We start from the raw sequence: 26,003 nt of genomic DNA, 5'->3' as shown, positions 1-26,003 counted from the left end.
TTGCAGCTATGGATATATAGTTTTACTACGATGCAAATTAGTTTGTGCCCCGTCCCTGTGTAGACAGTCTCTGCATCATTCTGTCAGATGCTGCGTCTCTCAGGTCGTTGTTGGTCACACAAAGTCATCTCTGCTGAAGGTCCTGGTGGTCCTGCCCACCCTGGTTTCTCTGCTCTGGTGGTACAGGGGGGGCATGATGGTCACCCTGGAGGAGGAGGCTGGCAGCATGTAGGTGCGTCTGGTCCGGGCCGTAGCGTAGGTTGCCGGTCTGCGGGGCTTCCTCTTGGAGCTGGAATCATGAAGATCATGTGAGATGGTTGGGAAAGAGTTCAACTTTATAGAAAGAAACGTCTGGATGACAGCTAAGTTCTACACAGATGAAGCGGTAGGTCTTACGTGGTGTGGAGACCCTCCCGTCCAGAGAAGTAGCTCAGCACAGACGCCCCACCAATCAGCAGCAGTGATCCGCCCCAGCCAATGAAGACGGCTGCTCCGATCTCAAACCTAGAGAACAGAAAATATCCAATCAGAGCAAAATTACAATATGACGAGTCCTCCAAATGAATCAGTATTGTTTAAGTGGTTCAATCTCACTGTCTAAACATCAACTTACTTTTGTGCTTTGAAATTCGGATCCACAAACTCTGCTCTGACTTTGTTGCCCCACCATGAGTAGGTGATGAGGCCACAGAACCCTAGGAGAAGGACACCGCTGCCGTCATCCGAGCCCACACAGACAAGTAGGCTACACACACTTGGATCAGCCAAGTCCTTAAAGGAGTAGTTCGGTATTTAGCATCATAAGCCCTGTTATAACATTATTTACGATCATATACTGTACAACCGCACATATAACAATTTTGACAAACTACTCATTGCTCATGTCACAGTAACCATGTAATGGATCCATATACTGTATATGCCTATAGATATCCGTTGTGTACTTAGCTGTGACATGAGCACTAATATCTCGAGTGCACAATTCGTCAATATTTTGACGGACTGTTGTATATGATCGTAAATAACTTTATAACAGGGATTACAATGTAAATACAAAATACCACATTACTCTTTTAAGAAAACGTCTTACCAGACACAAGGTAGGTCATGCCCCCTGCGAAGGTGACCCTGGCGTTGGCGAGGTCCGATCCCCCGATCTTGGTGCACCTCATGCCCACCAGGGTGAGCACGGCACCGAAGAACCCGGTGATCACGGAGCAGACGGCCAGAGCCCTGACAGCATGGAGGAACACTGAAACAGAGAGGACAGACCTGGTTTAGAGACAGGACAGACCTGGCTTAGAGACAGAGGACAGACCTGGTTTAGAGACAGAACAGACCTGGCTTAGAGACAGAGGACAGACCTGGTTTAGAGACAGGACAGACCTGGCTTAGAGACAGAGGACAGACCTGGTTTAGAGACAGAACAGACCTGGTTTAGAGACAGGACAGACCTGGTTTAGAGACAGAGGACAGACCTGGCTTAGAGACAGAGGACAGACCTGGTTTAGAGACAGGACAGACCTGGCTTAGAGACAGAGGACAGACCTGGTTTAGAGACAGGACAGACCTGGTTTAGAGACAGAGGACAGACCTGGCTTAGAGACAGAGGACAGACCTGGTTTAGAGACAGAGACAGACCTGGTTTAGAGACAGGACAGACCTGGTTTAGAGACGGAGGACAGACCTGGCTTAGAGACAGAGGACAGACCTGGTTTAGAGACAGAGGACAGACCTGGCTTAGAGACAGAGGACAGACCTGGCTTAGAGACAGAGAGGCCAGACCTGGTTTAGAGACAGAGAGGACAGACCTGGCTTAGAGACAGAGAGGACAGACCTGGCTTAGAGACAGAGAGGACAGACCTATTTAGAGACAGAGGACAGACCTGGCTTAGAGACAGAGAGGACAGACCTGGTTTAGCTTAGAGACACTGAGACAGAGAGGACAGGCTTGGTTTACAATCAGGTACAAAATCCTGCCTGACTCATTTGATTAAAAAAAAAAAAAGAAGAGAAACAAACAATGCGAACAGTAATAACGTTTACCCAGGCAAGACCAAATGTTCTGCTTGCTGACCCTCCTCCACAGAGCAGTGGGAGGAGCTTGTTTGCACCGGTTAACACAGATATGCTGAGCAAAGTGGTGTCACAATTTAAGTAATCTACATGCCCTCTTGATCCTATGCCGACCAAGTATTTTAAGACAATTTTTAACTCTGTGAGGACACCTTAGCCATCGTTAACTGCTCCCTCAGTACAGCCTTTTTCCCATCAACTCTTAAAACTGCCCTGGTCAAACCCCTTCTGAAGAAAAATAACCTAGACTCATCAGTCTTCAGTAATTTTAGACCAATCTCCAACATCCCATTCTTATGTAAAATCCTAGATTTTTTTTATTCAAACAGTTACATGACTTCGTAGATGCAAATTGCATCACTGATACTTCAATACTTCAGTCTGGTTTTCGCCCTCATCATAGTACGAAGACAGCACTGGTCAAGGCTGTAAATGACCTCGGATTCAATGCTGATGCCAAAAAGCTCTCTGTCCTTGTCCTCCTGGACCTATTGTGCAGCTTTTGATACTGTTGATCATGATATCCTTATTGAAAGACTTGAGAACTAGGCCGGCCTCTCCGGTCCACTCCTGACCTAATTGGGACAGAGGTTTTCGTCGTGCTTGGTGACCACAGCTCAAAAAACACTTCAATGACCTGTGGGGTCCCACAAGGATCCATTCTAGGGCCCTTACTCTTCAGTCTGTATATGCTACCCCTGCATGATGTAATTAGGAGGCACAATATTAGCTACCATAGCTATGCAGATAACACCCAGCTCTATATTTCTGCGACACCCGATTCTACAGCTTAGTTGACCACCTGGTAGAATGCATTGCTGATATAAATGCATGGATGTCACAGAATTGCCTTCAGTTAAACCAGAACAAAACAGATGTGCTGATCATGGGTGATAAAGTTGAAAGGGACAGACTATCTTGGTACTTAAAAACACTGACACGGTACACCAAATGCCAAGTCAGAAACCTACAGTAGGTGTCATGTTCAACTCGGATCTTAATTTTGAGGCCCATATTAAGAATGTGAGAAGGACATCTTTTTATCACCTGAGAAACATTGCTATCCTTTTCTCTCCCAGGTGGACACTGAAAGACTATTGCATGCTTTTATCAGTAGCAGGTTGGATTACTGTAACGCTCTCCTATCGGGTCTATCAAAGAAAGCTATTAGTCAACTTTAGATGATACAAAATGCTGCAGCATGTGTTCTCAGACCAGAAGGAGGGCAAACATCACGCCAGTCTTACAATCACTACACTGGTTACCGGTCAGTTTAAGAATAGATTTTAAGATTCCTTTATTAGTTTATAAAGCACTCTATAGCCATGCACCTGAATACATATCAGGCATGCTTTTATGTTATACACCAAGTAGGTCCCTGAGATCCTCTGGCACTGAACTTTTAACGGTTCCTGGAGCCAGGACCAAGAGACATGGGGAGCTTTCAGTTTATACGCCCCCAGTCTCTAGAATACCCTGCCAGAATACCTAAGGATGGCTGAAACTGTGGGAACTTTTAAGCAAGATCTTAAGACTTACCTTTTTAATCTCTCTTTCAGCATGTAGTTTTACCTTTTTTTTTTACATACTCACTTTACATTTTTTACTTACTTTCTTTTCTCTTACCTTCTATTCTCTTTTACCATATATGATCTGTCATGTTTCATTCTCTATATTAGCTGTTTTTACATTTTCTGTAAAGCACTCTGTGCTACATTTGTTTGTATGAACAGAGCTATATAAATAAAGTTGACTTTGACTACTTCATGGTTGAGTTTGTGTTATTCCTTGAATTCCTTGTGGAATAATCTTGTAGTGTAGGGAAACGGCCACAGTGATGGTGATTTAAACCAGGCCTGGTCTAGGCTGGCTTATGTGCGTGGCTGGCTTGTTTCTGTTCAGGACTGGTAGGAAGGAAGCTAGTCATGCCACTGAAATAGCTGTGAATTGAAATGACATGAAATAATGTCTGATAAATTAAGATAGGTCTTGTCACCTGTACACATCAATTTCAATGCTTCCAATGCTAAACCAGCACAATAAGAGCGAGATAGCCAGTTAGCTCATGAGCTCACAACAACTGGCAGCAGCTTCCATAACATTAATGGTAGCGGTCAGTGGCTGAAGTAGTTAGACTGATGATTCATGTAACATTAGCTATTTTGCTTCAATTGGTTCAACTTCTGTTTCTGGACAAAGGTAAGGGATAAACCCAGATAACACAAGGCTAGCGGACCTACAGCGGGTCCCCGATGGATGCTCCACCACCATTCCACCGGTAGTTAATTGTCTATATCCTAGGCCCATTGGCCGTGGAGTCTGTGGCATGGTGGCGAGACTCCGCCCCCTCATGTCATATTGGGTCGGGGGCTGTGGACCCCTTTCTGGGCTACCCACCTGCCCCCACTGGTGAAGACAAGTGTGTCTCCAGCCCACTCAGGGGGCTGAGTTGTGGGGTGCATGGCGTGGTGGCGAGACTCCGCCCCCTCGGGTCAGAGCAGTTCGGGTGTAGTGCAGTTACTTCCGGGCAATTTCCATACACCCACTAGTGAAAACCGTGTGTCTCTAGCCAGCTCAGGGGAGTTGTGGGATCTGTGGAGTGGATACTGGCGTGATGGTGAGACTCCATCCCTTCGGCTCAGAGCTGGTCATGGACAGTGTACCTCTCTCTGGGCCACCCACCTGCCCCCACCAGTGAAGACCCTGTGTCTCTAGCCAACTCAAGGGTTGAGTTGTGGGGTGCATGGCATGGGGGCGAGACTCCGCCCCCTCGCGTCATATTGGGTCGGGGGCAGTGGAGCCCTCTCCGGGCTACCTACCTGCCCCCACCCGTGAAGACGGTTTCTCTAGCCCTCTCAGGGGCTGAGTTGTGGGGTCCATGGCGTGGACTATACTCTATACTATAATAAACTAAATAGCCTAACTCAAATACTCATTGAATTGCTGAAACTGAACAAGGAACACAGTCTATCTAAGCCTGTTGCTGCCCTCCCGTGGCCGAAAACGGTAAATGCAGTCTATCTGCCTCTTGTGGTAGCAACATAGAACTGCAGGTTTTGGGACCACTGCCTCTTGTGGTAGCAACATAGAACTGCAGGTCAACAACGGGACGGAGGAAGCCAGGGAGGAAGCCAGGGAAGGAGCCAGGGAGGGAGTGACAACTGGATATTTGCTATCATTGGTGCGCTGGCTTACAGCCACGCACAAAAAGGCCTACACAGAGAATTCAATAAGCGATTTCCTACCGCTAGATGGCAGTAAGAGATTTGTTTACAAACTAAAGGCACAAAACATGTAATATGTACATTTAAAGCACAGGGGCGGAGCAAAGTTATCGGCCATAATTTCACAACACATAAATGCTGGAATAACAAGACATGGCGACCGGTAGAGATAAGTCATTGAAGTAGGATGCTATTAGGACGCTTTGGCTCAAACAATGGAAACGATACAAAATGTGAAAAAAAATCAGTGATTGCAGCTTTAAACAAGCATGACTGTACCCATTAAATGGAAATGAAACGCGCTGAACTCTTTTATCCTCCCTAGGCACGCCACCATCTCACCTAATCTCATTATGCCTTTAAATTGTAAAAACAGACAACCTACCGGGCAGCGCCAGCAAGGAAGGGTAGTCTTTGCAGTCGGAGACACCAGTGGTGTCGGAGATGCAGTCCTTCCACAGGTTGGAGTAGTAGTTGGAGGTGGTGAGGACGATGCTTCCCACTTCCGAGAAGGTCCAGTACTCAGTGGGCAGGGTGGAGCACACTAGGATCCAACCGGAGAGACAGGAGACAAAGCTGCCGATCTCCAGGTACATCACCACTGTGCGATACTTCATGACGCCCCTTTGGAGCTGGCCAGATGCTCAGGCACCAGGAAGACTGGAGAAGATGGAAAGCTAAGGAAACGTTTGACCGGGAACAATGAAGACGATGAAATGTCAGGAGAGTAAGCCTGAACAGGTGTCAGGACTCCAGCATGAGCTATGGGAACTGTGCTCTGCAGAAGACAAAACTGATACCTGTTTGTCAAGCCAGCTTTGTCCGACTCTTGCGGACATCATTACGGGGTTTTACTCAGTCAGCATCTTCTCTGTTCCCAGGATTGAAGAGGAGATAGTGTCAGGGGAGACGTGTTGTTCCAGGGAGCCCCCATCCTCCTATCCACACACATATACTGTAGATAGGGGTTTGGCTTTTAACCTACCATGACAGTACTCTGTCTCACTGTGTCACAATATAAGGATGCTGTTCAATTTGAACATATGAAACCTAACAGCGTGTTTACTGGCCCATGTTGATGATTTGATTCCCAGCAAGTGCATCATTACATACAGGTATTTCTCCTAAATGTCACATGCCACAGCGCAAAATTCAGGGGCCGGGCAGCTCAGCTACTGGGACCTCTTGTTTTTGCCAATATTCCCCCTCTGAAACTTCTTCCTAAGAAATCTGATTTCCCATGCACAAAAATCACCAACCTTTGCACATAGGTTCAGTCCTATGCCAAAAGTCCTCAACTGGCATTGTGGGCCAACAGTCCTGATGGACTGCGTTCTAACTAACACTCTAATATGGGCTTTTATCCACCGGCTTGCAGATATGATTGAAGGTGGATTGTGACTCACCTCGCTCTGGGTGGACGCCGCCTCCCCGTCTCTGGTCCCCGAGGGCTTGCCCGCTCCACGCCGCCAGACCAGGCCAGGCCTTCACCGCCAGCCGTTCAGTTGTTGTACTTTTCTAAAAGGTCTGTAGTATTCACAGGCAAATGTGCAACCTATTGTGGCGAACACGACAAAGGGAGGACCCATGCTACAGTATACCCCCCATGCTATACCCCTCCACTGAGTTGAATGGAAACTGGTCTGGTAGTTTTGGTGTAATCCTTGTCCAAAACATGAATGGAGGTGAATGGTCGGCCGTGTAGGTTCCGTGATTCGGTTCCGCACCAAAATTGAATGGGTTCTCAGTTGGCCCATGCTACACCCCTCCACTGTGTTTCATGAAAATCGGTCTGGTAGTTTTTGCGTAATCCTGCTAACAAACAAACCAATGAAAGAACAAACAAACACTCCCCACCAAAAACATGACGTCTCGTCCTACTCTGTCGCTGGGGCGGAGGTCACAAACCCAATACCTTTCCAAGGTGTGTGGCTCAAACCACCATCATGGTACCAGGGTCAGTTATACTCTATTTTTTTTATTATTAATTTAAAAAAAAAATTGTATTATACTTTTATTTAACCAGGTGAAAAACAATTGAGAGACGTGGTCAAGAGGGCAGCATATAGAACATTTAGATACATTTAGGTTTCAAACATACACAACAAAAAACATATAACAAGGCTTTATCAGGAATGCATTAATGGCTACGCTAGGTACAGAGACACACTCTACTACTTTACTACTAAAAGCGCATTGTGTTGCCTCTGGGTATGAAATGCGCTATACAAATAAAGCTTTGATTGATTGATTGACTACTTTCATGTTTCAAGTCCTTCAAGATTTCCCTGCATCATATGAGATCAGTTTCATTGCCTGAGTAAAAGACAACCTTGCCTGAGAGTAAAAGTATAAAGAATAAATAAACACTGATTGGTCATCATTACTCTTAATAAGATCAATGAGAGTATTCTCAGGAAGTGTTACAGTTTTTCAAAACATAGAGACATATAAGACTAAGCAACTTCATATGATTGAAGGAGTCTGTATACTGTAGAGTCCCAACACCTGCACAGCCAGTTCACAGTGGGGCATGGTGCTGGTAGTCACACTGGGTAGAACCGCCTGAGAGTACACATTCCCCAGTGCACAGTCCCAACACAAGTCAGCTCCATAGCAAAAACACAACGACACAAGTAAGATTTCATTGTTAATTTTTCAGCTTAATTTATGTGAACAAATCAGCTTGTTCAGAGAGAGAGAGATACCTGGAACAAGAGACGCACCAGCTACGGGGCTCACAGTCTGCCGTTTGGCAGCAACAGCAATGCAGCGGGCAGGAAGCACAGCAAAGCAGTGATCATGAAGCACAGCAGACCCAGCAGCAGACAGGAGGAGACGGCAGGAAGGTAGCCGGAGCAGCCTGGAGACTCAAACTGAGCCGGTGGAAATCTCAGTCCACAGAGCAGGTGGAGTAGGCCTCAGTCCACAGAGCAGGTGGAGTAGGCCTCAGTCCACAGAGCAGGTGGAGTAGGCCACAGCCCGCAGAGCAGATGGAGTAGGCCTCAGCCCACAGAGCAGGTGGAGTAGGCCTCAGTCCACAGAGCAGGTGGAGTAGGCCTCAGCCCGCAGAGCAGGTGGAGTAGGCCTCAGCCCGCAGAGCAGGTGGAGTAGGCCTCAGCCCGCAGAGCAGGTGGAGTAGGCCACAGCCCGCAGAGCAGGTGGAGTAGGCCTCAGCCCGCAGAGCAGGTGGAGTAGGCCTCAGCCCACAGAGCAGGTGGAGTAGGCCTCAGCCCACAGAGCAGGTGGAGTAGGCCTCAGCCCACAGAGCAGGTGGAGTAGGCCTCAGCCCACAGAGCAGGTGGAGTAGGCCTCAGCCCACAGAGCAGGTGGAGTAGGCTTCAGCCCGCAGAGCAGGTGGAGTAGGCCACAGTTTGCAAATGGAGCCCACAACAGCATAACAGATGGAAATATAGCTGCAAGCAGCAATGTGGGGGCCAAGCTGGACGCGCAACCAACGCATCAAAGACAACAAGTGAAACATGCCATTAAGTTATTAATGTTTCGAAAGGTGTGACCCATGACACACTCAAAGATGCAATGCCTCCCCTACATGGCAAACATTTGTAATACACACATATTACTTAGGCTACTTTTACAGTCCCTGGTCTGTGAGCCAAATTTCTTCAAACTTTTAACTGACAGCAGCGACCGACAACCAGCAACGATTCTGTTGTCTGCCATTGACCGTATATATATATATATATTTTACATATTGTTACATAATGTCATGTATCCCCTATCCAAAAACTGGTGTTATTATTTAATCTGCAATAAAATGAAAAGATCTCATAACAGAATGATTTTATAATAAGCCACATGCAGTTGAATGCAATCCACCTCTGGCCCTTCCCCCTCCCTCCTTCCCCAACTTCACTCTTCAAATCTCCCGTTGAATCTGGCTTATAGGTACTTTAGCTGTACCTCCCCTCGTGGAGAACGATGGTGTGGTCCACAGAGAACTCATCATCACTTTAAAACGAGACTTGGCACAAAAGCGCAAAGTCACAGGTGCATAGGGGACGTCTCGAATTACACAGAGGGACGATTGGCAGCTTTTACCATGTCAGAGGACCGACTTGAAGACCTTTGCTACCTAGAAGTTGTGTTCAGTTAAAATGATCTCACTCGTCTCACGGCGAGATGCATGGGACTTGTAAAGTGATGAGTTTCCACAGCGACACCCAATAGTCTGTGTGGTATTGTATCTAAAACGAGCGTTGTAGGCTGATTGTGGTTTGATTTCACAGTCACATGACGCAAAGTGTAACTTCGAGACAGGATATTTTTGGCAAGTGTGTGCCTAGTGGAACCTTGTGCACCGACACCAGATCGCTGACAACCCCGAAGAGATGAACAGTTCCTTCTTCGACCCAGCCATCCTGGCCCAGGGCGCACTGTATTTTACAGTAGAATATAGCTATTGTTTTGTGCAATATTGTAGTGTTAATTTAGAATATTTTACACTAATTGTGATTTAAATATGTTGATTATTTATCTGTTTGAATATTTCAATTGTTAATTGTTTAAGTAACCTTTTAATATCCTGTCCAAATAAAGCTTTGTTGTTAATTCACTTGTCCATCTCTATGTGTGTACGTGCATGCGTTTAGTTTGGTGGTTGCGCTGGGAGTGTTTTGGGGGGCCACCCAAAAAAATCTTGCTTATGGCCACCAGAATCCTAGGGCCGGCCCTGGGGTGAGTGAATACGTTTGGCAATATAGTGTATATTGTTAGATTACTCAATAACCTATCACTCTTCCTCCATAGAGACACTTCATTTTCATGCTAATTTATTTTGTCTCAATCTGGAATAGTCTTGATGGAATTTGTTAACCGGGAGCCAATGCATATTTTTTTCTCCTCAGATCATGTTTGTCGTCTGTAAAAGTGAAACAGGCGAGACTGAACCCACTACAGTCCTCCCAGACATTGCCTGCGGAGGAGGGCGAATCAAGGAGGAGGTGGTGAAAAATTAGGAGGAAGAGAAAATGGGTTTCAAAGAAGAGGTAGAAGAAGCCATAGATTCGTCCTTCACAGTTAGTGTGATTATATTATTATGTATGCTTCAGCTTATAACAGATAAGCATTAACACACAATATAAGGTCAGAACAGCTACAGTTAAACCCTTTGAAAGAGTACGGTCCGACCAATGCCCCTGTCGGGGGTTGAACACATGTTTACGTTAAATGGTCGGCCTTCTTCCGCCGTGGCACTAGCGAGTGCACACCACCAATAACAAACGCGTGGGATCATTCTAAAATGCATTCTAACATTGTAATTGATTCTAACTGATGACATCATAATGAACTATAGGCTAAAAGAAAATGGACAAATTCCAGAGTAGAACCCTATCAATTGGAATAGAAGTACAACTCTCCAAAAACTTTTTCTGGCAGTGACAAAGTTGCTTTAATTTTAAACCTTCGGGCTCCTGTGCTGTTTTCTCTCCTCTTGCAGGTTCTTTCAATGATTCATATGTTGGCATACTGCGTATAGCATTCTCTATGGTAGCCCAGATTAGCAGGCACATCTGGAATGAGGCTGTCTAGCCTGCTAGGTTATACTTTTTGACAGAACATTCTTCAATTTGGTTTTCTATAGTCTGGAGATCCAGCCACTGTAGAGAACTGTAGCCTACAAATTTGGTCCAACTTGCATCTGGAAATGCTATAATATTATTTGTATTAGTTATTTGTAGCTAGTTAAATGTATGCAATTTTCCATAATTTTCCCCACATTTGCATCCCCAGGCTCATGTCCAATGTTTACATTTCGAGGTCCTAATTAAGCCATACTCTAATTCTGATTGGTTTATCAACTAGAGTGATCCAGTGATCTGTGCAACAAGTCCAGTCGTGACATTTCCTCACTCCTAAATATTCTACAGTCAACTGTCAGTGGTATTATAACAACGTGGAAGTGATTGGGAACGACAGCAACTCAGCCACGAAGTTGTAGGCCGCGTAAAATGACAGAGCGGGGTCAGCGGATGCTGAGGCGCATAGTGCGCAGAGGTCGCCAACTTTCTGCAGAATCAATCGCTACAGACGTCCAAACTTCATATGGCCTTCAGATTAGCTCAAGAACAGTGTGTAGAGAGCTTCATGGAATGGGTTTCCATGGCGAGCAGCTGCATCCAAGCCATACATCACCAAGTGCAATGCAAAGCGTCGGATGCAGTGGTGTTAAGCACGCCGCCACTGGACTCTAGAGCAGTGGAGACGCGTTCTCTGGAGTGACGAATCACGCTTCTTCATCTGGCAATCAGATGGACGAGTCTGGGTTTGGCGGTTGCCAGGAGAACGGTACTTGTCTGACTGCATTGTGCCGAGTGTGAAGTTTGGTGGAGGGGGGATTATGGTGTGCTTTTTTTTCAGGAGCTGGGCTTTGCCCCTTATTTCCAGTGAAAGGAACTCTGAATGCTTCAGCATACCAAGTGATTCTGGACAATTCCATGCTCCCAACTTTCTGGGAACAGTTTGGGGATGGCCCCTTCCTGTTCCAACATGACTGCGCACCAGTGCACAAAGCAAGGTCCATAAAGACATGGATGAGCGAGTTTGGTGTGGAAGAACTTGACTGGCCTGAGTCCTGACCTCAACCCGATAGAACACCTTTGGGATGAATTAGAGCGGAGACTGCGAGCCAGGACTTCTCGTCCAACATCAGTGTCTGACCTCACAAATGCGCTTCTGGAAGAATGGTCAAAGATTCCCATAAACACACTCCTAAACCTTGTGGAAAGCCTTCCCAGAAGAGTTGAAGCTGTTATAGCTGCAAAGGGTGGGCCGACGTCATATTAAACCCTATGGATTAAGAATGGGATGTCACTTAAGTTCATATGCGTGTAAAGGCAGATAAGCGAATACTTTTGGCAATATAGTGTATTTACACAACAGGAGGTACAGACCGAACTACGAACCGGAAGTGGATTCTCCATGAATTATTTTCAAAAGAAAAGTCAAGGAAGACACATGGCTTCAAGGTTTAATGATATTTGGTGGATATTTGGTCTTACGCTATTAACAATGACTTCTCCTGTGCATCAGAAACACTCCACATCACATTTTAAATCATTCATTGTAAATTGTTGTCTAGAAACAATTCTTTAGCCTAATAATTATTGCATTTCACTGTGGTTATGAAAAGTATTAATTTGCACTCCCGGGCTCATACCAGAAACCTCTAACCACTGGTCTTCCTCTGTCTCTCTGTCCACCTCAGCCCTGTCTACCCTCTGTCTCTGTCCAACTATAACCACTGGCCTATCTTAAGATTCAAGATCTGTTTATTAGCCATGTACTGTACAGTATATGGTTCACAGTATATGGTTCACACATACCATACATAACCCTGTTGCAGACAACATAGGAAAGGGTGCAGGACAGGACAGTGCAAAGACATGGCAGTGCAAATGCAGTACAAAAAACAATGCAAATACAGAATACAGTGCAAACAAATGATGATACTGTTAAAAAAAAGGGAGGCACAAATAAAATGTACGTAATATACAGTATACAGAATGGAGTGTGAGTGTATGTGTGTGCAGAGTGTAATGTGGTAGATGAGCGATGTTCTACGTATACAGTGTGTACAATGTGTGTGCCGTTGATGTATGTGGATCAATCAGAGGTTGTGAGCAGGTGGTGCAGGGGGTATAGAATCCGTCTAGAGGGGGGCGTCGCAGGGGTACACCAGCCTTGTTAAAGAATCTGATTGCCGTGGGAAAGAAGCTGTTTTTGTGGTGTTTGGACCCGGTCCCAATGGACCGCAGTCTCCTGCCTGAGTGGGTCAAAGAGACTGTGACCAGGATGGGAGGGTTGGACACGATCTTTCTGGCCCGTTTGAGGGTCCAGGAGGCGTGCAGGTCCTGTATGCACAGCCGTCTACAGCTGATCACCCTCTCAGCGGAGCAGATGATGCGCTGCAATCTGCACTTATATTTGTCTGTGGCGGCTACCCTCTGTGTCTGTCCACCTCTAACCACTGGCCTGTCTACCTCCTCTGTCTCTCTGTCCACTGCTCATCTACCTCCTCTGTCTCTCTGTCCACCCCTCACAAGTGGACACATCTCTCACATCTCATGTGAGTAGTAAAGAGAGGCACCCAATACGATGAGAAGCCCTCTAGCCAGCCTCAGACAAAGCTTCAATTCCAGACCTGATAGAGAGTTAGCTGTTCATCAGAGAGCAGCTGAAGTTTATTTTCGACATGGAATAATATAAGAGTAATGGAATTATTTAATATACAAGCTGTGTGCATTTCTTCTGGTGCTGAAATCAAGTGTATTCACCTCAGATTGAATGGGTCTGCTTACATGAAAATGCTGATGCAACTCTGTTTATGTATAAACAATACACTACATTGTCTAGGGTGCCAGAGCCAGAAAAAGTGAAAAACAAGTTTTAAACTGAGTGTAGAGATGATTATCTTGACAACCTGTAATGTATATTATACCAACTGGTCTTACCACCACAACAATGGAAAGCACTTGCTGTTATTAGTGTTATGTCATTGGTTCTTACTCCCATTACAAGAATAAGTAAATTGTGTTGGACAATGATATTTTGGATTTTTGAGAAAATAGAGGTATTCAAGAATACCCAACAGAACATAACATGCAAGTAGGATACATGTCACAATGTAAAAGCATCAGTAAAAATGAAATTGTTCTTGATACAAATGACGAACATAACAAAAGTAACTTGAAAGGTTTAAGATTATTTGAACTGCATCTCAACCTCAAATCCAACATATTGCTAAGTGCATAAATGTAAATCCGCACCAAAAACATAACTTTCAGACTATAAGCTCTGAACACACACAGAACACTCTTTCCCAAAATGCATCCAATATTGGGTGTACCTAAAAATGAGGTTTACTTAATCGAACCTGATGGCATAAAAGCATTTTTCTCCTATCATGCTACTGAAATGCTACTGAGTTCAGTTCCTCTGAGCCTCAGGCCCTCTGGCCCTCAGGCAAGAGGAATCCCTAGAACCCAGTGTACTGGATTATAAAATAATGATAAAAAAAAAGAAGTAAATAAATAACTCTGAGTCTACAGGTCATATGTAGGAGTTTCTAATGAACTGTTCTCTCCCGCTCCTCTTCGACCCGTTTGATAAAGAGGACACGGTTCCGCTGCTGCTTCTCGACCCGGAGCGTTCTGATCCGCTGGACCTCGACGTGCGACCCGACCTCGACGACCTTTCCGACCGCTCCGACACTGAGGAACGGCTGGACTTTGAGGAGCGCTCTGTCTCTGAAGAGCGCCCAGATTTTGACGACCGACCTGACCTCGAGGAGATGGCCGACACTTCTGAGGGCGCGGACTTCGAGGACAGCTCAGAGACTGAGGACACTCTGGTCTTGGAGGTGATCTCGGACACAGAGTCCTGCGCTACGCTGGGTTTGGCCTCCAGGAGAGCAGGGACGACTAGCGTCCTGGGACAGAGCAGAACCAAAGACAGAACACACATCACCACTGGTTTGCTGGTATTTAAATGTGTATAATTACAGTATTATGTCTGTGATAGATAGTAAATGTATAAATACTACAGTGTTTATAGTACTCACGGCTCATCGTTGAGCAGCAGTTGACACACCGATGCCAGGTAGAATGAACCGCCTGTCATCTGAAACGCTGATCCCACCCAGCCCAGAAACAGAGGAGTCCCCAGATCAAACCTGTGAGGGAGAGAGGGAGAGATAACCATCTATCCAGACCTTTATCTATCCCATCCCAGCTTCATTTTATACGTTTACAGTAGAAAAGGTACTTATTGTGTTTTCTGTTAAATTGTACAATTGTAATTTTTGCGAAATGTAAATTTGTAACTTGTAAATTTGTATTTGGAACTGAGTATTAGAGTTTATTTGTAGCATAATCCTGTAGCTGGCAGCAACATTTCACTGTGACTGTACACCGTACATAACATGTGACAAATAAAAGGAATCTTGATCTCTTGATCTTAACAGCGAGAGAGGGGGCGTGGCCTCTACCTGGCCACTAGAGGACAGCTTGGATGGGAGAAATGCAGGGAACAAATTCCAACTGGCGACCCCTGAAAATTGCATGTGTGTGTGTGTGTGTGTGTGCGCGCTGTGTGCCATGTCGCCGTTCACTGTGTGTGCGATGGTGTGTGTCATTGTGTGGCCGAATACCCCCCTCCCCCTCGGGTCCTGCGATTTAGATCTGAAGCACTACTTACACACAGCTCTTGATTGTATTGTACATAAGATCACACTGCACACATGCTTACATTACACAAGACACACATACTGTATGCACAGTAAACATACTGAACACTTATCTTGTAAATAAACACATTGCACATCATCAAACACATTGCCCTTTACTTCTTGAGCTATTATGTATTTTGCACTGTCCTGTCTAGTCCTTGCACCCTGTTGTCTACCCATCACAGTTATGCACCAACAGTCCAGAACAAATTCCTAGTATGTGTAAAAATCAGCCAAAAATAAATCTGATTCTGATTCTGATGCACTTACTTTAATCCGTCAAAGTGGGGATTGAAGTATTCCCCTGAGACATACTGTGCGTAGACAGCATATCCACACGTGGACAGAACACCTACAGTCAAGAGGAGAGCAGTCAGCTTCCGATCTGACACTCGGTCACAGCAACACTTGACGCCAATCGTCAAAGAGAGAGGAAGATGTGTACAGTACCACTGATAATGTGACAGCATCCTCCAGTGAAGATCTTCTTGTGCTTGGGCCGGTCTTTGCCCCCAATGAAGGTGCACTCCATCCCCATCAGGCTGAGCACGAAGCCCAGCATGCCTAGCGAGAGAGCTCCCATCAGCAGGCCTCGAACGATCTGGATGTGGTCTGGAGGTCACAGCGCAACGCCAGGCATGGCTTAAGGTTTCTGCACATGGCTCCAACCAAAATTAACCAACACCAATAGGATTGGTGTGCCATGTTTGTTGGTGAATGTTGCCGTTGGTTGAATGGATTTAACAGCTGAATTTTAAACTTCCAACATTCTAACAACAACTGCCAACTTTAGAATGTTGGGTTTTTTGAGAAGTTTCTTAAGAAATGGGGTTACTGTTCCAGACGTATACAGTGCAGTAGTCTACTATGTATGCAAGAGGATGTGATACTCACTCTCCACAGACCAGAGCATGGGGAAGTCGTAGCAGTTGGTGACGGCAGTGGAGTCGGTGAAGCAGGCCCTCCACAGGCTGGACCAGTACCAGGCCACCTTGATGATGGACGAGCCGCCCATGCCCCCGATGGACGTGATCTTCCAGCCCTCCATGGCCATGGAGCACGCCACAAAAATCCAGCCCAGCGCCGTCATCAGGAAGCCCCAGATCTGCACCACGCGGATCTTCATCCCAGATGCCGTCTATCCAGACTGTCTATAGATCTACCTTCCTAAATGGCTGCTTCTTTGTCAGCCTATTTTCTTTTTGACTTATTTCTTCAGATGTCCCTCACTCTGATCCGGTCCGGAGGGGAGGCTGTCATCCAGCCAGCGTCTGCTGGATCTTCAGCTCGACTGCTGGGTCTCTGACAGACCAGACCTGCTGGTGTCAGACTGTCTGTTCAGAGCAGGGCGTCTTCCCAGCCTCTCTGTTGGGATGTGGGTGAGAGTCAGCTGGTGCTCAGGTTCCCAGAACCACCGGCAAACAGTGTGTAGATTGCGTTGGTTCAGAATGCTCACCTCAGCACCTCAGCTCCGATTACGCCTACAGTTAGTTATGCCCTCCATGTCCCCAACTGAGTGTTTTGATTTTGAGGTTTTGTGGAGGATAACCTCAAAATCAAAACACTCAGTTGGGGACATGTGACTGTGCTCATTCCTCTAAATGAGCACAGTCATAATTAAGTGACAGGTAAGAGTCCCTTAGTAAAAGTTTAATAAACATGATTTGATGTTTTATCATATCAAACATATATTTTGCAAAAAACAAACTTGACTTGTTCAAGAGGGATTTATACAGGAATTACTGCTTCAGAGTTCCTTAAACAGACATTGTCCTTTGGCATTGCCTTAGGCTGTAGCAGGTTATTGGGGCTATACTTCTCATAATTAAACACACCGTCTTTGTGCTGTTGTAATGAGACTTAAATCCTGGGCTTTCATGTTATTAGTTCCATGGGGAGTGATGGATTTTCTTGTGGTGAGTGAAGATGAGAAGGGTCTTCTTTGTTTCAAGTTTTTCGGCTTACTGGCAAAGTTATTGGCAAAGTGAAGTGAATAAGTCGGGTGAATATTGAAATGGCTGCAGAGTTGTGATACGTGGGGCCTACAGGGAGAGTCCGGCTCGCCTCCCGTGTCATGCTTTTCATTACTGAGGGAACACGAGAGATGGAACAATAGGTGGGTTATGTGTTGTAGCTGGCAGGGCCCCACCTCATTACAGGCTGTAATACCTGCTGGTAAGCCAGAGATATGAAGTATTCCACCCAGGACGGTCTTGGATCTGCTCTTAAAGTGACATGAATATCTACTGGTTGTTTGTTTACACATAGGTTTTGTATGTGATGCCAGTCTATGAGAGAGGAGGTCTTGGAATGGAAGCTCTAGGAGGATGACTAGAGGATGTGGGTCTTTGGCTGAGGCAGACACACACTGCCCTCTGATGGCGCTTTGCTGAAACAACACCCAAACAGTGCTACACATTCTGTGTTGGCCTGTATACGGAGAAGCATATTACTGATATAGTACTGTTTTGTATACATAGCTTTTAATTATCTTTAATTTGTTTGCATGCTTTTATTCAATTCAAAACCTTTATTTATACTCAAAAACACATTGAGGTGAGATTGAGATCCTCATTTACAAGTGCGTTGAGTTATGTTCCCGTTTTTAGTGGCTTTTTAAACACCGGACCCACGGAGTGAAAATTTGCCTTGGCTAATAAGGACACATTTACAGCAAGGTTCATGGATGTGTACTGTCAGTGTAAAAATAAAATTGAAAATATAATAAAAGCACACAGTTTAGCTGATTTTATTGAAGTAAATTATATCTCAGCATTATATTATCATTGTTTAGATGTGTTTGCACAGAGATGTGGGATAGGTTCAAGGTGGTTTGTTTGTCATATTGTGACAGATGATACAGGTACCATGTACAGTGAAATGCTTCGGATCATTTGGGTTATCAAACAGAATATCATTTGCATAAAATATAATATATATAAACTATGGGAATTGGACAGACACTGCTATTATAGTTTATCTTAAAATCCAGAAACAGGGACTTTTCTAAAACATCGATGTTCCACCTAAATATCAAACCCCAGGGTTGGTGAGGGAGATGCTCTCCCATCCAGCAGATACCTGGCACATGTTTCGGGATGTCCGGAGTGGGGGCTGGGCTGGGTGGCCAGGTGGGTGGAGCTCCCCCTGGCTGTGAGGCCGGGAGGTTTACGTAACAGGGTTAGGGTTTCCAGTGATCAGAAGGTGGAGATGGACAGCACATTGTGGGTCACAAAACTTCCGATCCCACATCCTAGACAGAACAGGCAGGTCTGGGGGGTTCTTGCATCTCTGGTCAGTCTAGACAGGTCAGGGCCCCATCCTGTCAGAGGTGGTCGTCCATCTTTCAGTGAGGGCCATATTACCAGGGCAGGACAACTTCCCAATGGTGCACAATGACGTCTATTGACTCTCCCGCTCTCCTGCCGGGCCGGTCTGAAGACATCTGAGACACGCACTGCTCCAGGTTTACAACACAGACTGTTGAAGGAGCGCTCAGTCTCAGGTTGTGTGTATGGAGCGATACGTTTACCAAAACAAAAACAGAAACAAAACAAACAATATAATCATTATGCCAAATGTCCTTTTCACAATTTCTTCAAACTATGTCATAATACAAATATTGAATACGTATGCACTTATTACAACTAATTTTTCAGATGTCTATGTTCAAATGCTCACCAGTACTGTGTAAAGGGGGTTTATTGAACAGATATATCACAGATCGGTTTGGGCAGAATTCTCTATATTTACTTTCACAGTTACTTTAATGATGTCTGAGGATATGTGATTGACATCAAACTTGTTCTGAGTCATATGCAGTCAGCGATCTGAAGCTTGGACAAGCCGTGTTTTACAAGGTGACCTGGGAGATGGTGTCTCCTGCCAAACGTCCTGTTCTGTAAGGAAAACAATCTTATCTCTATCTCGTTTTGTTCATTGATAGGAAACTCGTTACGTAATCTGGATTTACACAATCTGCCCATTTCTCCTAATGATTTCACAGTATAATTGTGACAATTTTAGATTTGTTTGTGTGTGTGTGTGTGTGTGTGTGTGTGTGTGTCATGTGTGCTGTGTCTCCATTCATTCACACGTGTTTGTGTGTCTTGTGTGGCTAATAAAGACCCCTTGGATTGGGTAATTAAATTATTATTATTATTATTATTATTCGAATATTATTATTGTAGTTATTATATTATAATCAATAATGATAACAACAACAATAATAATAATAATAATGATTGTTGTTATTATTATTGATAATACTATTATAATAACTACAATAATAATAATAAGAATAATATTTATAATAACTTATTATTATTATTATTATTTGACAGTATTGACCATTTTTAATGAATATGTGTAGCTCAATCACAGGTCAGCCAGTATAATCATCTACAATGTCTTCCATCATTTTAGAGTGTTGTTGTAGTTGAAGTGGTGTACAGTAGCATGCATTCAATCTAAAAACCCTACATGCATGTTCGACATGTTCTCTCAACATCTTGAAACAGTTTATGGCCCTTCCCCCAATATCACATGGCATGACATATGACTACATGACAATATCACATAACAATAATAACAGTACGTTGTCAAACGTAAGCATTCTTTCCAAACTGTGTGGCAGATTCCGAGGGGTCTCTGGGCTCTTTGTGCGTGCTGTTTCCAGGCTTGCTGTGCTTGTGGCGTGTCGTTCCAAAGGATGCAGCACCCTGACTGTAGGAGAACCCAGCACCCTGCCTGTAAGAGTACTCTGCTCGGCTGAGGGGATGAGGAAGACACAAAGAGAGAAGTTGGCTTTGGTTCAGTCGTGAACATTCCTTTACATCAGCTTTCTTTTATCTGTACAAACTTTGATTATCCTCTGAATACAGTACTCCAATTTTTTTTGTAACTTCTGTAGAGTTTGGTGTTGCTGTCCAGATCATGGAAGGAGTGTGTTACCTCCTGTCCTCTCAGTCCCAAGGTGACTTACACATAAACCACATGCTTACAAAGGAAACATTCACTCATCATCATACATGTGTCCTTTGCTCTTTATCATTATGAGACGCGATGTTATCGTCTGATATTTCTTAATTTGAAATAACTTAATTACTCTTTGAATGAAATTGCCTCGTTCAGTCACTGAAGGTCAGGTTTCATAATGAACAGGCTGTTTTGTTTGATGTCTCTATAAAGTTCTGCATTGTTGCCTGTTACAAAATGCATGATGCATAGCCACAACATTTAAATTAAAGTATTATTCAAACACGCTTGCCTGATGCTGAAGCCTTCTGTCAGCGAGAGACAGAAAATGAGACCTCCCAGTATACATAACACTGACCCCGCCCATCCGATGAAGAGAGCGGCCCCGAGCTCAAACCTGGCCAAGAGACGACCACACACTCAGCATGCTGGGAATGTTGCTCATGAGATTATGTCTTCATCAACAGAGTTGCCATTTCCAGCTTGAACACTTACTTCTGGGCCACAAAGAGAGGGTCAAAAAACTCCGATGTGATTCTGTGTGCATACAGCGAGCACGCCGTCAGAGAGCACAGCCCTGCAGAAAACACAGTCACAAACAAACAAACAAACAAACAAACAAACAAACAAACCCACACGTGATCCTGTGTGCACGTTCTCTCCAAAAATGTATATACTCCCCTAAAGCATCTACACAGATTTTGGATCTAAATAATTCAAATTCACACAGGTAACATGATCATCTTGATATGATAAACTTCATACAGGTACTGTAACATAATCCGACACAGGAAACATAATAATCCAACACAGGTAACATGATCATCCTAATTCACAACATGCAGCGTTCATGGATCAGTACCCACCACTGAGGATGTAGTGGATGCCTGCAAGGCTGGCCAGCCGGGCTTTGGTGGTCTCCGAGCCCCCGATCCTGGTGCACTTCATCCCCAGCAGGGCCAGTACGGCCCCGAAGAAGCCCAGGCACACGGCCGCGATCATCAGCCCTCGACACACCTGGATGTACACTGACGAGGAGGACGGACAGAGAGACGCCTGTCAGCACGGAACGTTTGTGTCAGCCACCAGAGTTTGGATCCTCTTTTTTGACCCACTCAATATAACAAACAACAGTTTAGGATCACTAAACAGTCATATTTGGTCAACAAAGTAGGCAAAGTGTGTGAACAACAATATTGGAGGCACTTTTTCTCAGCTTAGTGATTTCAGGTGTACCAACATTCACAGAAGCATAATTTATCCTCTTCAAATATTTCCATTGCTTGGCACATGATTTGAAAGCTTACAATTTACCCTTCAATAATCTGTAAAAAAGAAAAGAAAAATGACCTTGCCCTACTTAAGGACTAAAATACTACTGTATGTCACATCTTAACTCTGACTTTCTCAAATACTCTCAAACAAACACTTTCTCTCCCTCAACTGGGTATGCGTTCACCATACTGCTAGCCTTTGTTTTGGTGCTGATGGACTGAGGCCAGAAAAGCATTGGGTCTATTAAGTTCCAGATGTTCTTTTTTCAAAGCAAGCCATTCATTCATTCATTCATTCATTCATTCATTCATTCATTCATTCATTCATTCATTCATTCATTCATTCATTCATTCATTCATTCATTCACTCATCCATTCAAGGAAAAAGGTGCTTAATGTGTACGATATCTGACAGAGATCACACGCATGCATATATACACGCACACGCGCACACACACACACACACACACACACACACACACACACACACACACACACACACACACACACACACACACCACATCTATATTTCTCTCTATACTGTATATTGAACTGACCGTCCAGTGCTAGCATGGAGGGAAAGTCTTTGCAGTTGGAGACCCCAGTAGAATCTGTGACGCAGGTCTTCCACAGGTTGGACCAGAAGGTGGCTGTCGTGATGACGGTTCCATCCACAGACGAGACCTTCCAGTAGTCAGTCGGCAAAGTGGACGACACTAGGATCCAGCCTGATATGGTCAGGACAAAGGCAGCGATCTCTGTTGTCATATGGGTCATTTTCCTCAGTGTTCCCCTGACAGCTCTGGTCAGAACTGCGCTGGCTACTGAAGGCTGGTCAGAAGCTGCAGAAGTAGTAGTGGCTGATGGAGCTGAGGGGGAAGTTGTCTGGTGTGTGGGTGGGCGGTCCAGGGTGGGGGGGAGGGGGCAGAGTGGGAAGTTGTCTGGTGTGTGGGTGGGCGGTCCAGGGTGGGGGGGAGGGGGCAGAGTGAATCCAGTAGCTTAGTTTGTGCTCAACAGGGAGGGCTCTGTGCACCTCCACCTGGAGACCAATCTAGTCACACATCATTCACTGAGACACACACACACACACACACACACACACACACACGAACACACACACGAACACACACACACACACACACACACGAACACACACACACACACACCTACACATGCATCCACATGCACACACACACACACACACACACACACACACACACACACACACACACACACACACGAACACACACACACACACACATACATTACATTTGTACACACTTTAATCCAACCACCACAGAACATGAAAAGGAAGTTTTGGCTGAATAACAGACATGAAGTCACTAAGCATTCTGTTCAACAAATACATAAGAGTTAAATCACTGAAAATCTGAGATGCTCATTAATTCATTAGCATGTGAGGTATCCATCGATGTGTTGGATTTTAGCCCCATCCATCAATGTGTTGGATTTTAGCCCCACCTAGTGGCAGAAAAGTATTTGCACAAATGTTAGATAGATATGAACTTTAATAATTTGGCGTTTCAGCAGAAGGAAAGTACAGCATAGGTTGGAATACAGAATATACATAGTACATAGAGTATACATAATAGAGAACAAGGAATATATACATATAGTATGCATAACATACATACATACATACATACATACATACATACATACATACATACATACATACATACATACATACATACATACATACATACATACCAGTCTGTATAAAAATGTATAATAATAATCATATATATACATACGTGCAACCTCCACAACACTCAGGAACACTCAGGCACTGTTATAGAGTTGTCCCAACCCCAACCCTTATTCTAACCCCAACCCACACTAGGGACTGGAAGGAGGACACCAAAACCAACCCACTGATCTCCACTGCACAAGTAGTGGAGTAGTGGTGAGAGCATTGGACTCCCACCTGGGAGATTGGGGTTCGAGGCCCCGGTGGGGATGACTTTATTGGACTATACCCCAAACCTTCACACGCACGCTTCACAGTATTCATCAGATCTAAGGAAATAATGACCAACGAACGGAGAAAGCAGTTTATGTCTGCTGACCGGGTATTGTGAGATTACGCACCGTTTCCGATGTGTGCACGTGACTAAAGCGTCCAGGAGTGGAGGTGGGGTCTGACAGTGGAGTTGGGGTCTGACAGTGGAGCTCCGCAGCCAGACCCTTCTCTCCTCACCAGCCACATCAGAGAAATACAACTTCTATCCTTTTTAATTTCTCGTCCTCTGATTTTATTTCTGCAACTCTGAACAGGCGTCTGTGTGGGAGCCCCTGCCCTGCTGCCTGACCTGAGGTCAGGTCCTACCTGAACACCATGAAACGCAAGAAACAGTACCGGCGATGACTGCGCAAGGAGTTTGCCTTGTATGTACACCAGGGAACGTTGGGAGTAGTGTCTTATTCTTTGACTGTGTGGTTGTAGTGTATGACACTCGTCTCTCTCCTCTTCTCTCTCCTCCCACTTTATCTGTCTCTCTTTTCTTTTCTTCTCTCTCTCTTCTGCTTAAAGATTATACATGATAACTTTTTTGTAGTTCAATATTCAACTTTTATTGCTATTAGTTTATGAATTGGCCCCCAACATAATGTTCGTGACATGAGACGGCATTAGACCCTGTGAATGTATTATTTTAGAATTGAGGTGTACTGGCTAGAACACTGGTGGGAAATCTTGTGGAGGAAGTGACCAAGAAATTGATGTCCAATTTCAATATGAAGGGGGGCGGGGCGAGAAGAAAAAGAGGGCCTTCACAGCAATGTTGCTGTACTCTGGGGTTAAAGGTCATATATATTCACCAATGTCAAAGCTTCTTACTTCATGGTATAATATACTTGATTAATTTTTCCCCCTAATATTATAGAGGCCTTCATGAAGTCCAATGCAACAGCGAAAGAGCCTGGACATATATAACACTGTAGCTGGGTGCTTGGCTGACATCTCGGAGTGGATGACGACACATTCGCCCTTTCCTCACTGATGAAACGGCACAGGTGGTCATCCAGGCCCTGGTCATCTCCCGCCTGGACAACTGCAACTCCCTCCTCGCTGGGGCCCCGGCGTCAGCCATTAAACCGCTGGAACTTGTCCAGAACGCTGCTGCTCGCCTGGTGTTCAACCACCCCAAGTTCTCCCACACAACTTCCCTAATCTGTTCCCTACACTGGCTCCCTGTAGCGGCTCGTATCCAGTTTAAAACTCTGGCGCTAACCTTCAGGGCAATGAGAGGAACAGCCACCTCCTACCTCCAGGCCATGATCAAACCCTACACCACCACCAGCAGGCTCCTGGAAGGTCTGGTGAGGGTGGCTTTGACCACAGCCCCAAGAAATAAATGCTTTTTTTATTGTATATATATATATTTTTTTTGTATTTGTATTTATTTAAGGGCAAATATTTTTTCATGTTACTCGTCCTTTCTCAAGGACTTTTTTGCCCTGGGGGGGGGGGGGGTCATTCTATAATCCTATAGCCAGAATTACTTTTACAGTTAAATGTTTCCGTGAGCATTCTTCAGTTGAAAAGTCATTTAAAATACGGCTTATGGTAACCAGTGAAATTACCTGCAAAACTGGTTCAAAAGTGCAAAGTGAAATACCGGCTATTTGAAGACATTGATTAAACGTTCACATTTGGACCATATTTCACCAGCGTAATATCTCAGTGAAATATGGTCTATATGTGAACGTTCAATCAATGTCTTCAAATAGCCGGTATCGACTATAGTCGTTTTTTAAACGTCTTTTCAATTAAAAAAATGTTCACTGGGATGGGATTGGTGGCATAGGATTGTTTGATAGATCGCACGTTGATGCAGTCCTACCATCATTTGTGCGATAGAATGTGTGCCAGTTAGATGAATGAGGGCCAATGTGCCTAAAAAAAAAGGCTCGGTGCTTCAGAATGCCTCGTTTCGTCATCACTACAGGAGATGTCGAGCCATCATTACAGGAGATGTCGAGCCATCACTACAGGAGATGTCGAGCCATCACTACAGGAGATGTCGAGCCAACTACTCGTGGAGAACCGATAGGAAAAGTTTGACACCGGACGATGTAGCAGCTAACTACTCCAGAAGGTGGCGGTAATGCAACAACAAGGATGCAAACTGCCGTAAAACGCCAAAGAAGACGAAGCGATTAAACTGACAGAAGAAGAAG

General features: G+C 44.8%; 3 protein-coding genes across 3 annotated transcripts; all 3 read right to left on the bottom strand.

The window, feature by feature from the left end:
- Nucleotides 1-114: 114 nt before the first annotated feature.
- LOC311321394 (claudin-10-like) lies at nt 115-5,917 on the bottom strand (the record flags this gene model as incomplete). The annotated part of the gene is made up of 5 exons (XM_084453370.1): nt 115-289; nt 397-504; nt 614-695; nt 1,091-1,252; nt 5,686-5,917. 5 exons carry the CDS (start codon nt 5,915-5,917, stop codon nt 115-117), a joined length of 759 nt encoding a protein of 252 aa, XP_084309496.1.
- An 8,455-nt stretch (nt 5,918-14,372) lies between these two features.
- On the bottom strand, nt 14,373-16,675 carry cldn10e (claudin 10e; the record flags this gene model as incomplete). The annotated part of the gene is made up of 5 exons (XM_084453583.1): nt 14,373-14,751; nt 14,884-14,994; nt 15,820-15,901; nt 16,000-16,161; nt 16,444-16,675. 5 exons carry the CDS (start codon nt 16,673-16,675, stop codon nt 14,373-14,375), a joined length of 966 nt encoding a protein of 321 aa, XP_084309709.1.
- A 4,342-nt stretch (nt 16,676-21,017) lies between these two features.
- Nucleotides 21,018-22,577, bottom strand: cldn10a (claudin 10a; the record flags this gene model as incomplete). Its single annotated transcript, XM_084453479.1, has 3 exons — nt 21,018-21,103; nt 21,393-21,554; nt 22,358-22,577. The coding sequence occupies 3 exons, from the start codon at nt 22,575-22,577 to the stop codon at nt 21,018-21,020; spliced, it is 468 nt and encodes a 155-aa protein (XP_084309605.1).
- Between the last annotated feature and the right edge of the window lie 3,426 nt (nt 22,578-26,003).

Source organism: Borostomias antarcticus (genome assembly GCF_949987555.1).
Source record: "Borostomias antarcticus genome assembly, chromosome: 19".
NCBI classification, from domain to species: Eukaryota; Metazoa; Chordata; class Actinopteri; order Stomiiformes; family Stomiidae; genus Borostomias; species Borostomias antarcticus.
The sequence above is the reverse complement of the archived record's forward strand: the minus strand, read 5'-3'. Positions and strand labels throughout refer to the sequence as shown.